The sequence below is a fragment of the Antechinus flavipes genome, chromosome 5 (assembly GCF_016432865.1).
Source record: "Antechinus flavipes isolate AdamAnt ecotype Samford, QLD, Australia chromosome 5, AdamAnt_v2, whole genome shotgun sequence".
NCBI lineage: Eukaryota > Metazoa > Chordata > Mammalia > Dasyuromorphia > Dasyuridae > Antechinus > Antechinus flavipes.
Genome location: NC_067402.1, coordinates 264162461 through 264180163, shown reverse-complemented (window position 1 = coordinate 264180163; position 17703 = coordinate 264162461). Strand labels below are relative to the sequence as shown.

The 17703-nt window shown below is 32.3% G+C and overlaps 1 protein-coding gene across 2 annotated transcripts in view; it reads left to right on the top strand.

The window, feature by feature from the left end:
- DCN (decorin) overlaps positions 1 to 12490 on the top strand; it is a 50326-nt gene extending 37836 nt beyond the window's left edge. For both annotated transcript variants that reach the window (XM_051962807.1, XM_051962808.1), the window contains exons 6-8: positions 2091 to 2184; positions 6282 to 6420; positions 11622 to 12490. In XM_051962807.1, coding sequence (XP_051818767.1) covers positions 2091 to 2184; positions 6282 to 6420; positions 11622 to 11816 — 428 coding nt within the window. In that variant the 3' untranslated portion in view covers positions 11817 to 12490. The remainder of the gene's footprint in view (positions 1 to 2090; positions 2185 to 6281; positions 6421 to 11621) is intronic.
- The last annotated feature ends 5213 nt before the right edge of the window (positions 12491 to 17703 follow it).

The following is a 17703-nucleotide window of genomic DNA, read 5'->3' as shown; positions in this document are numbered from 1 at the left end:
TCAACTCTACTTGCATTGTAGAGTTCCCCCCCCAAAAAAAATGTATATTGGAGGAAACAAAGTATGTACTAGCATCTCTTTCATATGTTTATCCCTATGAATGAACCAAAAAAAACTATTAAAGTAGTGGTGGGGTTCAAAAGTCATCCAAAAAGTTGCCAAACTCAAGCAAAAAGGTATTATTAGATGCAAATTAAGAATTTCCAGAAGCAACTAAAAACCTCTGAAATCATCTTGGTACCAAGTGGTCACATTGACTACAGACAGATTGACAGGAGTTGATGCAATTTAATAAAGTTTCCAGACCAAAGCAATCTTGCAATTTTCCAATTTTGAACTTTTATGGACAGTGGCTAAACAAAAGCTTGAGCCAATCAGGGTGTTACTTGTGTAGTGTAACTTACCAACTATTTCCTTTCTAGCTGATGTTATTAGAGTAACTGGAACAATATGAGGATGAAAGAACAGTGCTTTCAGATGGGCAAAGAAAATAAAAGCAATAACCTTCAAATTTGTATTATTTTTGTGAACATATCCTTGGTTATATTTAAATTAACCTTCCCATGAGAGCTACATATGGCAGGTAACTTAAATAAATGGCCCTAAATTTTTCTTTAAGAAGAAAATTTCTCATTAATGTAAGCATTCCTGATATGTATTAAACTCATTACGTATGATGCTCCCTGTACATCTTTTGTTTCAACCAAAATGGCCTAATCATTGGTCTTTAACATTTCATTTAATACCTTCAATGTCTTTGTCCCTCATACTTGGGATATTTTCTATTTACCTTTACCACTTCAATTTTCTGTGACACTTAAAGCTCAACTCTCATATAATCTCTTACACATGACCTAATTTTGATTTTAATAATAAACCTGATAATAATCCTGATATTATTTTCTGTTTAAAAAATATATATATAAACATATATATATAGACACATATAAAAGATATGTATTTATGTATACATATATAGGTATATATCATATTGTATACACTTATCTTTGTGTATATATATATATATATATATATATAATATATATATTCAGCTATGTCTACTGAGCTTTGCATATCCCAAGACTATAGTAAGATATAAGCTCCCTGAAGGGTAGGAATATCTCAATCAATCAACAATCAATTATTAACTATTATCTTTTTTTTTTTTTTTTTTTTTTTGCTGAAGAAATTGAGGTTAAGTGATTTACCCAGAGTCACACAGTTAGGAAGTGTTAAGTGTCTGAGATCAGATTTGAATGCAGGTTCTCCTGACTTTGGGGCTGGTGCTCTATCCACTGCACCAACTAGCTGCTCCATTAAGTGTCTATTATGTGTTAGGTTCTGGATTATATAAATAAATACAAAGAATGTCATAATCAATGGCAACTCTCAAACTTACAATGTAATATTTTCATATTTATGTTCCCAGTACCCAGCAAGTTTTAATATATCCTAGGAAAATTATTGGTTGAACTGCTTTCCATGTGTCCATATCTCAGAAATATTCCACTTTTTAGACACAGTCAAAGTCAACGTTGGTGAAATATATCCTTGTTAGTAATTAATTATTTTCCTCAATGAATCTTCTCCATTTTGTAAAATTGGTGAACGCATCAGCAAAGCAATAATTTGCCTCAAAAATCATTCTTAAACTATGGGCTCACTATGGCTGAACATTTTTAGTGGTTTTCTTCTTTTTCCAAAGAGTAACCTCAATGAGCCAAGCGACCATGGCTCAGGCTATTAGTCAATTCAGGCTTGTGTCTCTGTTGTGTGTGTGTAGTTCTGTAATAATTTCCAGGACAAGAGTCAACGACACCATAAACATAGGTTCTTGATTTTACTAACAGTCAATTCCAGGGGAAAGTACTGAGAAGAAAAGCTGTGCTCCAAATCAGCAAAGCTTCAATTAGAGATGGGGAGAATGAAGAGGGGAAGATTAAAGCCCACATCTATTACAATATTTTCCATGTAAATTCTAGACAACCATACATTTCAGAAAATTGGCAGCAAACCTCTTCATTATGTCTGTCCATTTATAATTAGAATGTTTATCTGCTATTTTCGTATCCTCTGTTTTCATTTTTCAGGTCTTCCAGTCTCTCTCACTGAACTCCATCTTGATGGCAACAAAATCACAAAAGTCGAAGCAGCTAGTCTAAAAGGACTCAACAGCTTGACTAAGTAATAATAATTATTGTTTACTTCTTATAAGTGCAATGTGTGTACATATACATGTACATATATATTATATGCATGTATATTATATATACACATGAATATATATAGGTACAAACCCATATAAACATATGCATACACATGCATATATATTATATACACATGTGTATATATAAATATATCAATTTGTGAATTACAAAAAAACATTTTGAAGTATTTAAAATATTGTAGAAGATTGTAAAAGCCCAGAGTGAAAGGATCGTGATTAAGATCACAGCTCTTAAACTATGAACATTTAATTTTCTTGAGCCTCAGTTATCTCAACTGTAAAATAAAAAGATTGAATTAAAAAACCTCCAATGCCTTTTCTAGTTCAAGAACTATGATTCTAAGTATCTAATCTTTTTTGCGTTTTTAAAAAATCTAAACAAGAGGAAACTATTTATTGGAAGAATATAACGAAGCATGTATTAATTTCTAAAAAAAGATCAACATTTGGGTAAATCTATTTTGTATCCAAGTAGAGAAAGGGTACACAAGTAGGATTCAGAGGATTTGCATTGTCTGCTATCTGTGTGAGTTCAGAAAAGTCATTTATTCTCCATAGGCCTCATTTTGCCCATCTGTAAAAATAGACTATATCATCCCTCTTGTCTTTTCCAACTCTAAGAAGCTATGAATCTATAAACCTTTGATGTACTACTAATTTACTAAAACAAACAACTTCAAAATATTTCAAAAAGAAAACACTTCAAGCATTTGTTTATTATGTTGCATGGGAATACCTTTTATTTATTTTTCCATACATGGGTTTGATTTGATGGCTCCCTTCTAACTCTGATTTTGTGTGACTTGTTCAGTTACATCTGACTCTTTGTGATCCCATTTGGGTTTTTCATGTCAAAGACACTGAAGCAGTTTGACATTTTTTTACTACTGCTCATTTTACTGATGAGGAAACTGAGGCAAAAGGGTTTAGTGATCTGCGCAGATTCACACAGCTAGGATGTATATGAGACCAGATTTTGAAATCAGAAAGATGAGTCTTCCAGATTCTAAGCCTGGCACTTTATCCACCACACCATCTAATTGCCTTTTTCTACCTCTAAAGTGTGGTGAATATATGTAGAGCATAGAAAAAGATAGTGAGGTAATGCATTTCACATATTTATTGCATTCTGAACCCAAATTGAAGGTCTTAAAAATAGATTTTTAAAAATCAGAATGAGAATCCATAGGGAACAAGAATGGGAAAAAATAGCATTATTTTAGTAAATTAGTAAAAAAACAAAAAACAAAAAAAACAGTAGTATAAAGACTTTGGGGGGAAGCTCCTGGTATTTAAAATGTCAATAGACATTTCATGAGGGGCAAATGCTCTTATAACATTGGAATCTGATAAAAATAAACTAATTATGGGAAAATGACAAAAAATCCTGTTTGAATTGCATTCAAATAGTACCCTCTGATCCTTCAAGGATTCTACTAAAAATTCTCCAAAGAGAAAAAAAAAGTATATTACACGAAATTAGCTCTGTCTTCCTCTTCAGTATATAAATCTTAAGAGAGCTAAAGAGCTTTGAAGCATGTGCCAATCTTCGAGGAACATGCTTCAGATAAGCTGGGTAAACTCTGAAGTTTCTGCTACTTGGCTATCAAGAATCAACAGCAAATGACTCAGTAGCTGATGGAGAATAGATCTCCATACCTCATCACATGTTGTGATGATGGTCTTGTCCACTAGGGGCACTGGTTCTCCAAACCTATTCTTGTACTATTCTGAGTATACACAAAAATTATTTTTCAGAACCAATCTGTTTTGCTAACTTTTCCTTGCTGACTAGGTCCCTCTAGCTGTGGAAAAAAGCAGGCAGTTGAGCCGAGTCTATTTAGTTTTCATAGAATTATCCTTAAGAGAACAAATAATAATAAATTACATAGTTTCCAACAGGGTAAAATTATACATGACATGACTATAGCTTCTTCAAAAGTAGTTACTTTAACATTGATTTTGGTTAAATATTAAGTTCATAATAACAAAAGAAATAAATGTTTCTTATCTCTCAAATTACTTAATATAGAGGGTTTTTTAATTTGTTTTTAAGATTTACTCTTGAGTATTGATTATGTTCAATAAATAAGCCAGAAATGGATAAATAAAATTAGTGAGGAGGGTAAGAGCTCAAAGAAATGCCTTGATCCTACATGTTCTCTAATTAGATACTTGAATTCCATTTGCTGAATTGTAATAATACTGCCCCTAATTGTGTGGTCCAGAGCAACTGCATTCAACATTTTGGTGCTCCTAATTTGTAAAATAAAGGATGCAAGTAGCTCTAGAGTAGGAGTTCTTAAGCTGTGATCCATGAATATATAGATTCACATGCATATATATATTGCATTTATGTATATATGTATGCACATGTGTATTCTATAATATATTTATAACTACTTCAATAGAATTGTTTTCTTTTGTGATCCTAAATATTTGATTTTGTGCATTTAAAACCTTTTTTTTTTCTTTCTGAGAAGGGTTTTGTAGGCTTCATTACACTGCCAAAAGGTTAAGTCAATTAACATTTATTAATCACCTACTATGTTCTCAGTGGTTCTCAAACTTTTGTTTTCAGTATCTTTATCCTATTAAAAGTTATTGAGGATCTCTCCAAAGCATTTTTGTTTATCTGGGTTATATTTATAGACATTTATCATATTGGAAATAAAAACTGTTTTCGAATTTGTAGACCTCTAAAAGGGTTTCAGGGGTCCCCAGGATTCTCTAGACCATACTTTGGGAACCACTGTAACTGGTAGTGTGTCAAGTACTGGGGATACAAAAGGAGGCAAAAGATAGTGATACTTTTAAGGAGATTGTACTGTATTGGAATGTAAAAAGATGAAGAACTCTTCATTTAAAGAGAGAAGGGACATTGGAAGCTATTTAAGCCACCATGCCTCCATACTTTAGAAATAAGGAAGAAGCAGGGAGAATTTATAGCTCTAAACTTCAAAGAGATGTCAGATAGCATATTACTCTCTCATCTTACAGAGTCTCAGAGAGGATATAAATTGAGAAATTGACACCTCTGTCTCCATTATTCCAAATCCCCAAGTTTCTAAATAAAGAAACTGAGGCACAGGGATCTCACAACCCTAGAATTAGAAGAGTCAAAACATTTATTTTTAATGAAAAGGCAACTAAGGAAGAGGAAAGTTGGATTACATTGAAGTGAAGCATGAGGGATGGCAGAAATAAGCAATGTGTTGAAGAAGCAAGAGATATGCTTTTCTTAGGGAAAATCAGAGACATACATTATAAGGTTCAGAGTTGAAATGGACTCATATTTTACTGATGAGGAAATTGCAGGGGAGTGATATGTCTAAAATCATACAACCCAAAGAGCAGAGCTAGGATTTGATCTCAGATCTTCTGGGCTAAAAAATTCAGTTTTTTTTTTTTTGTTTTTTGTTTGTTTTTACCACTATCCCACTATTATATCCCATTAGGGCTTCTTAATCTGTGGTCCATGTATACTAGCAGAGTCTGCAAAAATATTTGAGAAGATCTTTGAATTTGGATGAGAAAAAAAATCCCTTTTTAGACTAATTTAATAGGCTTCCTTTATAATCCTATGTACTTTATTTTATGCATTTAAAGATATTATTCAGAGAAAATCTCAATAGGTTAAGAATTCCTTCCTAGATTGGAAGTTGAATCAAAAGAGGGGAGGGTCTTTGTTCTAGATAATTAAGAAAAAAAAGCATTAGGAAAGAAAAGTAAAAGGCTGTCTGTCTGTAAATAGATGAAGTTCCATGAAGATTGTCCTTTGCACACGTATGCTCACTCTCCTAACTCTTGCTACATTAGAACATTGGCTCTCATTTTTCCTCCTCTAGATATAATGCTAAAGTAAATATATCAAGCTGATTTACAGAGATAGAAGCAATCAATGAAAGAATGAGATGCTTCTTGAGTTATTTACCGATTGAATTATATCTTTAAAAAACTATTCTTTTCATCCATACAAATTTGACTGAGCAAGCTATAACTATGAGAAAAGCACTGACGTTTATTATTCATTCACTATCATTTTCTTTTGCAGATTGGGTCTTAGTTTCAACAGCATCTCAGCAGTGGACAATGGATCTTTGGCCAATACACCCCGCCTGAGAGAGCTTCACTTGGACAATAACAAGCTCCTCAAAGTGCCTGGAGGCCTGGCAGAGCATAAATATATTCAGGTAATGTGATTACACCTGGATTCAGGTGTATAGTGTACTTGCAGATAAATCCTTATGAAAGATTGTATAGGACAATCCTTATAGTTAAAGGCATTTAATTCAATATTTTTTTGGTAGAAGGTATATTGAAGAGGAATAAAAAAAGATTTGAGAGACAGATCATCATAGTGTACAATGAGCTAACTTTGGAATCAAAGCATACCTTTATTCAAGTCCTAACTCTGAGACATCTTTGTTATGTGACAATGGGAAAGTTTCATTACATTTTATGTTCTGGGTAATCCTTTAAGGTCATAAATTACCCCAAAGTTGTCAGTGAGTATCAGTGAGATTTCTCCCTACTAATAAAATCACTGGTTTTGTAGGTCTGAGCCAGTCTACATACAGAGACATACATATAACATAAAACATATCACAATTAACAAAAAGTATATTAAAAATCTTCTAAGTAATAAATCTTAAATATGAAATTTACTCTCATAATCCTGCTTGGAGACTTAAAGTTGAGGAGTTGGGAGAGGGGAGGCTTATAAAAGTTGTAATAACGAGAAAAAACTACATGACATAATTTAAATTTAATCAGCATTATTAACATTTCTTCCATTACCTTCTTGTATATAGACATCAACAAAACAATAAATCAAGCCTTGATTTGCAGCATTTGCCATTTTCAGGAGTATAAGTGTTCATAATGCTTTTTTAAAAAAAGCATTTATTAAGATTTTTTTGGGGCGGTGAGTCACTATGCTAAGTACTTTACAAATATTTCATTTGATCTTCACAAAAGGCCTGGGAAGAAGGGACTAGTAACAAGTGGTTCCCATTAGCCAATTTGAGTAGGTTTTAAGTATATCCCTGAAAGCTCATGAATTGTAGGTTAGTTTTAAGTGAAAAGTCAGGTCACTAATGACATAAATGAACCTTGGAACATAATATCAATGAATACTTTTAATTTCTCCAGCATTTGACAGCTATGAAGCAAATTGCTGAATTAGAAGGAGACTAATATGAATAGAATAACATAACCAGCTTCGTTACTGTAAATTCAAGTTGTACTTGTCAAAAATTATGGGAAGACACAATTTAAGTGATTCAATGGTATTGGAACAGAGTAAGAAAATGAGTGAAATGTAAACTGGATTTGGAGTTAAGGAATTTAGTAGACAATGATGGTTCTGTCACTTATTATTCATATGACCTTGAATTCCCTTCCTTGGGCCTCAATTTCCACAATTGTAAAATGAAGGATTTAGCCTAGATGACCTCAAAGTTTCAGTTCTAAGTCTATGATCACAGTGGAACTGGAGAACTGATTAGAAAACCAGTCTTGTTCTGTTTATTCTCAACACTATGATTCTAACATTAACTAGGAACCATGCCTCTCAAAAAATCAGAATGGAATAATTAAAAGTAAAATGTCAAAGTTGGATTGTATGATCTCTTAAGTTTCTTTCAGCTCTTAATCTATTCTTCTAAGGTCTGTGCACAGAGATTTATAAGTGGTCCAGTAAAAAAATTTCTCTATTATGCAAAATTATCATAAAGTCTAATTTTAGCTTTTAAAGTAGCATAAATTCATTTAGTAGTCAATCATTAGAATATTTCTGTCTTAGCATCTATGCCCTCAGACTGCCTAAAAATTGAAACCTTATTATAAAACTATTCTTTGCAAATTCAGTGGAGTCCAAGAAACAATCATATCACATGGAGCAAAACATCATAGGTATAGAGATGGAAGGGACTGATTCACAAAAATATGAAGTGACTTTTCCAGAGTCATGCAGCTAAAAAGTATTTGAGGCAGGATTTCAATCCATATCTTTCTGATCATTGTTCCATGCTTCCTCTAGAGACAGCTGTGTGGTTGGACATACTTGTTTCCATATTAAAGTTGAAACAAGTCCATCTGGTTGGACCAACATTTTTTAAAGTTCTTTTTGTTTTTTTGGTCATTTTAACCAAGAAAATTACATGAGATAGTGAGTGTAAAGTTATTTGTTTAACCACAAAACTCCATAAAATATCATTTACATTAACAGATATATGATAATCATTGATCAATCTCACATGACTATGTTTGTTTTTTTTTTCTCCCCCAGAGATAAGGGGAGGAGGATATAAAAGCATGAATTTTCAAAGAAAAAAAGAAAGAAATCTGAAACTAAAATAAACACCACTTTGTGAAACATTACCTAACTTTAGAGTGAAATGTTCCAAAAAGAATAAACAGATTGCATGGTTTTATATTTTGCATTAAGATAAACTATCTCAGAGCCAAAAGTGCAACTTCTCTGTCTCAAAGTTGGGTTCAGAATCTCAATTTCCGCATCTATAAAGTTTAGAGAATAATAGCACCTTCCTCTCAGGGCTGTCAGGAGGATGAAATGAGATAATATCTTTAAAGTACTTTGAAAATCTTAGAACCCTAAATAAATGTGGTATTATTATAGTTTTTCATTAGTAATATATTGAAACTTTATTGTTATAATAAAAGCAAATACCTAATTCCATGCCTTAAGGTTCGAAACATTTTTTATATATATGCATATGTATGTATATATAAATCCTTATATTATATACATTTTTATTTATATTTATTATAATCTATTAGCTTTATATATAAAACATATTACATTTTTTGTTGTTGTTTTGCTTCCCATGAAAGCATTATAAGGAAACAGAAGCTGAGGGAGATTACGGAACTTGCCTAGAGTTACATAGCTAGTATGTGAGACAGGATTTGAACACAGGTCTTTTTGACGACAAGTAGTACATTCCTTTCACTATATCATTTGATAATTCCATCGTTTTCTTGGGATATTTATCCCAACCTTGTAATTCAGAGCAATTTTTTTTTCAGGAATTGAAAGACTTTGTGATTCTTCATATTATGCACATTTTCTTTTTTTTCTTTGTTATATAATAATGCCTTACCACCCATCCTTCTACCATTAACTGGGAACCATGCTTCTCAAAAAATCAGAATGGAATAATTAAAAGTAAAATGTCATAGTTGGATTGTATGATCTCTTAAGTTTCTTTCAGCTCTTAATCTATTCTTCTAAGGTCTGTGCACAGAGATTTATAAGTGGTCCAGTAAAAAAAATTTCTCTATTATGCAAAATTATCATAAAGTCTAATTTTAGCTTTTAAAGTAGCATGAATTCATTTTAGTAGTCAATCATTAGAATATTTCTGTCTTAGCATCTATGCCCTCAGACTGCCTAAAAATTGAAACCTTATTATAAAACTATTCTTTGCAAATTCAGTGGAGTCCAAGAAACAATCATATCACATGGAGCAAAACATCATAGGTATAGAGATGGAAGGGACTGATTCACAAAAATATGAAGTGACTTTTCCAGAGTCATGCAGCTAAAAAGTATTTGAGGCAGGATTTGAATCCATATCTTTCTGATCATTGTTCCATGCTTCCTCTAGAGACAGCTGTGTGGTTGGACATACTTGTTTCCATATTAAAGTTGAAACAAGTCCACCTGGTTAGACCAACATTTTTTAAAGTTCTTTTTGTTTTTTTGGTCATTTTAACCAAGAAAATGACATGAGATAGTGAGTGTAAAGTTATTTGTTTAACCACAAAACTCCATAAAATATCATTTACATTAACAGATATATGATAATCATTGATCAATCTCACATGACTATGTTTGTTTTTTTTTTCTCCCCCAGAGATAAGGGGAGGAGGATATAAAAGCATGAATTTTCAAAGAAAAAAAGAAAGAAATCTGAAACTAAAATAAACACCACTTTGTGAAACATTACCTAACTTTAGAGTGAAATGTTCCAAAAAGAATAAACAGATTGCATGGTTTTATATTTTGCATTAAGATAAACTATCTCAGAGCCAAAAGTGCAACTTCTCTGTCTCAAAGTTGGGTTCAGAATCTCAATTTCCGCATCTATAAAGTTTAGAGAATAATAGCACCTTCCTCTCAGGGCTGTCAGGAGGATGAAATGAGATAATATCTTTAAAGTACTTTGAAAATCTTAGAACCCTAAATAAATGTGGTATTATTATAGTTTTTCATTAGTAATATATTGAAACTTTATTGTTATAATAAAAGCAAATACCTAATTCCATGCCTTAAGGTTCGAAACATTTTTTATATATATGCATATGTATGTATATATAAATCCTTATATTATATACATTTTTATTTATATTTATTATAATCTATTAGCTTTGTATATAAAACATATTACATTTTTTTTTGTTGTTTTGCTTCCCATGAAAGCATTATAAGGAAACAGAAGCTGAGGGAGATTATGGAACTTGCCTAGAGTTACATAGCTAGTATGTGAGACAGGATTTGAACACAGGTCTTTTTGACGACAAGTAGTACATTCCTTTCACTATATCATTTGATAATTCCATCGTTTTCTTGGGATATTTATCCCAACCTTGTAATTCAGAGCAATTTTTTTTTCAGGAATTGAAAGACTTTGTGATTCTTCATATTATGCACATTTTCTTTTTTTTCTTTGTTATATAATAATGCCTTACCACCCATCCTTCTACCATATGATTGGCTGTGACTGTTACCAATAAAAATTGCACAATATTCAATAATGACTAATGTAAATGTTAAACAGCAGTTTACATACATACATAATGTGAGTTTTTGACTCACATTAATGTAATCTGTGGTCTTTATCCAGTATTTAAATATTAAAAAACCAGAACTTATGATTGTTTCCACATAGTTAAGCTACATATTATGTAATGGGAAAAGCAGTCACTCAACTGCTCAAGAAGCTGCAATTGTTCCCTGTTGCCCATAGGATAAAATATAAATTCCTCTGTTGGACAATTAAAGTTGCTTTAACTTTAAGTGGTTCCAACTTATCTTTCATTACTTACCTGTTTTTTGAATGAATTAAAAAAGACACTTATTAGAGCTTTATTATGTGTAAAACACTGTCAATGTAGAGGTGTTACAAACAGAAACTGTCTTTATTCTGACTTCTCTAAAACAATCCTTGACTCTTCCTTTGTGAAATAAGAGCTTATTCAAGTGACATGAATGAAAAACCAGGTAAAAAGGATATATTGAGTAAAATCAATTTCTTTTTAAAGAAAATGATTTACAGTTTTAAAAAGAAAGTTGTTTTAAAGCAAATTTGTTACTTTGAATGAATTTTGAGATCCTTTACCCATTTCCCATATTTCTATGTTACAGGTGGTCTACCTCCACAACAACAACATTTCCACTGTGGGAACCAATGACTTCTGCCCTCCTGGGTACAACACCAAAAAGGCTTCTTACTCAGGCGTAAGCCTCTTCAGCAACCCAGTACGGTACTGGGAAATCCAGCCTTCCACTTTCCGTTGTGTCTATGAACGCTCTGCCATCCAGCTGGGGAATTATAAATAGATCTAAAAAGAGTGTAAGGAAAGAGGGGGTTCAATTGTGTAACAGCTAAAAATAATGTGGCAAAGGCCTGTTAGTATAAAGCTAGACAGTGGAAATCTAATTGTCAAGTGGACTTTCCCTTTACAATTAATTCACTATGCATTTAGACCAAATATGCAGTTGAAATAATTGCCTACCACAATTTAAAAATAATAATAATAATATTTTGCCTGCAATGTTCAATCTAATTTCTAAAACATCTTTTGAGTTCCTCCCAATTTCCACAAATTGTTGTATATTGAGATTTGGACTAGACGTTTGTCTAACATTTGATCATTAAACTTAAACTTTTGAAATCTTGAGAATGGATTGAGTTTAAAAGGGAATTTTTGTTTTTATTTTTTTCTATTTTTGCTAACTTCTGAAGCAATCATTGTCTTTGGCTTTGATTCAAACCCTGGAGGTTTACTAATTAATATCCACTATCATATTGTAAGCATAATTGTGAATGTATCTATTTACATAGGCTATGTAAAAAGCGCTATCATTATTGTTTTGGCACACAAAAAATCATAATGTATTCATATTTACATTTTTTAAAGTGTTGGTTTACAAACCTTCCCTGAATAGAATTTTTAAAGAAAGCACAACTCACTTTGGCTACCAAAATAATAAATCAATTCAAGTTCCAGGCATTTTAATCTGTGTCTTCTACTTTATACTTTGGATGGATGGGTAACATATAATTGATGGATGAATTAGGGTTTTTTAAAGGTACAATGTACAATAGAATCCATATTATTGGTTGGTTCCATGTAGAGAATTGGTACAATGGGAAAAATAATACTTTCATACCCAAGTGTCAAGAGTATCAACAACTCTATGATGTAGGTTGACTGCCCCAGTAACAGATATTGCATAGACTGTCTACCATACTTAGAATACTTTGCCCCTTGGACCCCCAAGCTTCCAAAATGGCTTCACATGGTTATAACTATACACATAGATAATTGGAGAGGAAATGGCAAACCACTCTAGTATATTTGCCAAAAATAAACAAACAAAAATGGGTCAAAAATTTGTCAAACATGACTGCAAAACACCTGAAGAACAGAACATTTTGCATCACCTCCCATTCACCATCTAGCACCTCCATAGGCTCCTTGAGGGCAAGGACTGCTTCATTTTTTATATTTATAGCTCATTCAAGCACCTAGCACAGTCTCAAGAGTATATTGTGCATCTAAATGTGTTTTTGATGGATTTGATACCTTAATTCAGGAGTCCTCAGATTATGGCCCAAGGGCCATATGCAGCAGCTGAGGACATTTATCCCCTTCACCCAGGGCTATGAAGTTTCTTTATTTAAAGGCCCACAAAACAAAGTTTTTGTTTTACTATAGTCCGCCCTCCAACAGTGTGAGGGACAGTGCACTGGCCCCCTATTTAAAAAGTTTGAGGACCCCTGCTAATTATTGGTCTCTATCATTCAGTTCCAAGCTTATCATCCTCATTTATGTAGTCTATATGTGTTCATCATATATGTGTTACATCATATTGTAAGAACAGCAGTTACAAAGTAATCCAATTTCCTCATATTAGAAGGTATACTTTTCCTTTAAAAATACATGCACACATATATGGTAACCAAGCAGGTGAGCTCAAACCTAATGACGAAGGTAATGAGATATACACGTGGGTACCAAAAGCTACCTTGATTCAAATTCCTGGTCTATTGCTATAAATTGTTTAGTGTCCTCAACTATAAAATGACTAAATGACCTTTCTGGTAAATTGTGAATTTCTATTAATGATTTAATGAATCATTAATTAATGAAAATTTTAATTAATGATTTAACCCAAATCTTTATTCTACTTTAACTTTTTTTTAAATTATTGCAACCTCTCCAATATTAGCCCCTCTACACTTCAAATTTCTTTCTTACTAAAGCGCTCCAATCTCCAAATCTATGATCTCCTGATCCTCTGATACTATTTCTCAAATACCATGCTACTCAAATTTACTTTGGGACTAAGAGTGTAAATGTATATGCACTCTTCTAATCGCTGCTGCTGTTTGATATTAATGTATCATGTTTGTGATATAAAGCACTTACTGGAATCAGAACATAGGAACAATAGATTCCTAGAAAAATCATATAAATTTTTTTTCTTGTTAGAGTTTAGAATTTAAGGGGAAAAGGGATTTACTTTGCTTTTTAGTAAGTAAACCAGAAGCAGAGACATCATTAAGGAATATATTGCAATAATACAAATGAAAGAGGTGATGAGACCCTGAACTATCGCACTTGTGGCCATGTGAGTAGAGCAAAAATCCCCCAAAATGGGTTGGAAGTAGATTCGATTGAATATGTGAAGTGAAGGAAAATAAAGGCAATTTTAGGAGAGGATGGAATTAAGTAACTTTTATTGGGGTCTAGAGGGAAGAAGGAAGGAAGGAAGGATATGATCCAGTAAGGCTTTTCAGAGAAGATGAAATCTGAATTGAGTTGAACCCTGAAGCAAGATAAAATAAAATGAATTGCACAGAGAGAATATCTTGATATTCAGGGACTGTTGGAGTATTTATTAATAAATGTCTGGCTCCATGCCTGGAATGCTCTCCCCATTCAATTACACCTACTGACTTCCTAGGTGTCCTTTAAGTCAAACTAAAATTCTACTTCTACACAAAGTGTTTCCCAACACTTCTTAATTCCATTGCCTTCCATATGTTAACACACACACACACACACAGTGTTTGACACATATATGTATGCATATATGTGTATACATGTGTGTTTTGTATAAATATGTGTATGCTGATATATGTTATTATAAATATTATATATAGCTAAACATCTGTTTGTCTATCTGTATCCCTCTCTTTGTCTTTCTTCTCTCTCTCTGTCTATATATGTTTGAATATTATCTCTTCCATTAAATTCTAAGTTTTTTGAGAGTAGTTTGTCTTTTTTGTTTTGTATTTCTGGGGCTTAACACAGTACCAGACATCCATTAGGGGCTTAATAAATGTTTATCAATCGACTGAAATGTCATAAATTCTATAATTTTAACAAATGACACAAAAATGCTAATAACTTTGTATTTGCCAAAGTAATCTTTTTAAAAAAAGTATTGTGATATTGCCTTTTTAAAAAGAAGAAAATTTTATATGAATGAATTTTTTAAAGGTAAAAATATTATGTTGTGATCTACATTCAATCCTGTAAAGTATTACTTTGCTACTTTTTCATTTTTTCTGGATGCAAATGGCTCTCTCCACCACAAGTCTATTGCAACTGCCTTGAATCGTCTCATTGGTGAAAAGAGCCAAGTCCATTAGAATTGATCAACACATAATCTTCTTGTTGCTGTGTACAATGTTCCCCTGGTTCTGCTCACTTCCCTTAGCATCAGTTCATGTAAGCTTCTCCAGGTCTTTCTGAAATCTTCCTGCTGGTCATTTCTCACAGAACAATAATATTCCATAACTTTCATATACCATAACTTATTCAATCATTCCCCAACTGATGGGCATCCATTTAGTTTCCAGTTCTTTGCCATTACAAAAAGGATGTTACAAATATTTTTGCAAATGTGGGTCCTTTTCCCTTTTTTATGATCTCTTTGGGATAAAGGGATAGAGACACTGCTGGATCAAAGGGTATACACAGTTTCATAGTTCTTTGGGCATAGTTTCAAATTACTCTCCAGAATAGTTGGATCAGTTCACAACTCCACCAGCAATGCATTAGTGTCCCAGTTTTCCCACACCTTTTTCAATATTTATCATTATCTTTTTCTATCACTTTAGCCAATCTGAGAGGTGTATAGTGGTACCTCAGAGCTGTCTTAGTCTGCATTTCTTTAATCAATGGTGATTTAGAGAATGTTTTCATATAACTAGAAATGACTTTAATTTCTTCATCTGAAAATTGTATGTTCATATCCTTTGACCATTTATCAATTGGAAAATGCCTTGTATATTTTAGAATATATATAAGAAAAGGGCTTTATCAGAGCCATTGGATATAAAATTTCTCCCAAGTTTTCTGCTTTGATGGATGGAATTTTTAGAAAAAAGTTTGTCTAAAATATTTAAATTATTCTGATTTGGCCATGATTTATAACCTTCTTCCTTCCCCCTCCTCCTACATTTTGTCAAAGTGAATCATTTGCACTATGAAAAACCATTCATTTCTCCCACATGTTTTCCAGAAAGTTCTTGAAATTTTCCACAGAAATTTTCCATTACTTCCACTTATTAAATAAACCAACAGTAATGAGGACCTTGCTGGTAAATTCTGAATTTTTAACTCAAGTCTTTATTCCAAGTCGTGGTTCTTTGTTTTTTTGTATTTTTGTAACCTTTCTACTATCCAAATGTCTTTCTTACTAAAGTACAAAATTATCATCTGAAAAGTTTCCCACTTAAAATATATCAAATGTATGCATAAATGCACTTATACAACAACACATGTGTTTATGTATTGTGTATGTGTGTGTGTATATATATATATATATATATATATATATACATATCTCATATATGTTAGTATGAATGTATGTGTGTGTGTGTTTATGTATAGCCCTTAAATAAGCAGACAATTACAAACCAGGGTGAAACTTCCTGTAGATTGCTTTAATATTCATCACCAGGTTACCCTAGGCTACCTAAAATTTCTCATACCATTTATGGTATCAGACAAATGTTTTCAGAGTCCTAAAAACAGAGTATGTGAGCATAGATCAAGAGAGGAATAAGTTCTAAGAACCAGAAGGAAGTTTAGACTCTGAGAACTTAGCTCCCAGTATGTTACAGATGAGGAAAGAAGAGCACAGAGAAAAACACGGAATCCCAACAAATCACACAGCTGGAAAATTATGGAGGTAGGTTTCAAATGCAAGTTTCCAGATTCATGGGTTATTGTCCTGTATAAGAATCCATACTGCTAGTATTATTTACAAAATATCTCTACATATTGCAATCCCTTGATTTTCCAGGTTTAACAAAGGGTTTGTTCAATAGAGCGCTACCTTCAAATGTTTTTCTTCTGATCTAAGTTGGAGAATCTTAGGGACACCTAAGAGTAAAGAAAGGTTTCCTGCCTTAACTTGAGGGACTCTGATTCTTTTTGATTCCTATAAATAAACAATTGTATAATACAAAAAGAGATGATCTCTGACTAGAACTTGTTTTTGTTTGTTTGTTTTACATATAATAGCTAAAGTAAATTACTGTTTACATTAGGACATTAATAGAAAGATATTAGAATAGGGACACCAACTCTTTCACTTAAAGAAAGGTTTCCTGCCTTTGCATGAGGGATTCTGATTCTTCTTGATTCCTATAAATAAATACTTGAATATAAGAAAAAAGAGATGATCTATGACTGGAAATTGTTGGGGAGTTTTTGGTTTGTTTTATATATAACAGCCAAGGGAAATTACTGTTCACATTAGGTATTATGGAAAGATACTAGAACAGGAATAATTAAGGTAGTTACTAGAATCCAAAATATGAAATGAGATGGCAAAAGAGTAACTAACTTCTCTCAATAAGTTCAAATTATGAGACCCAGACAAACTACATTTTATACTAATAAACATCCAGATGGTTGCTGAGCTAGCAATTGATGAACTCTGAAAATTTGTGAAGAGTGGTAAACATTCTCAAAGGGTAAAGATGATAAAATCTTGTAAAGTTGTTTTTTTTTTTTAATGGAGAGGTTTATTTTATCCTGCTTACCCATATTTCCTTATAGAATTCTTTTATTGTTTTCAGTCATTTTCACCTCTTTATGATACCATTTCTATCCCTTTACAACTCATTTCTCAATTTTCAATTTGGTTTCTGACTTCACATATTGATTGAAAGGTCTAGTAAGAGTTTTGTGGTCCCCTC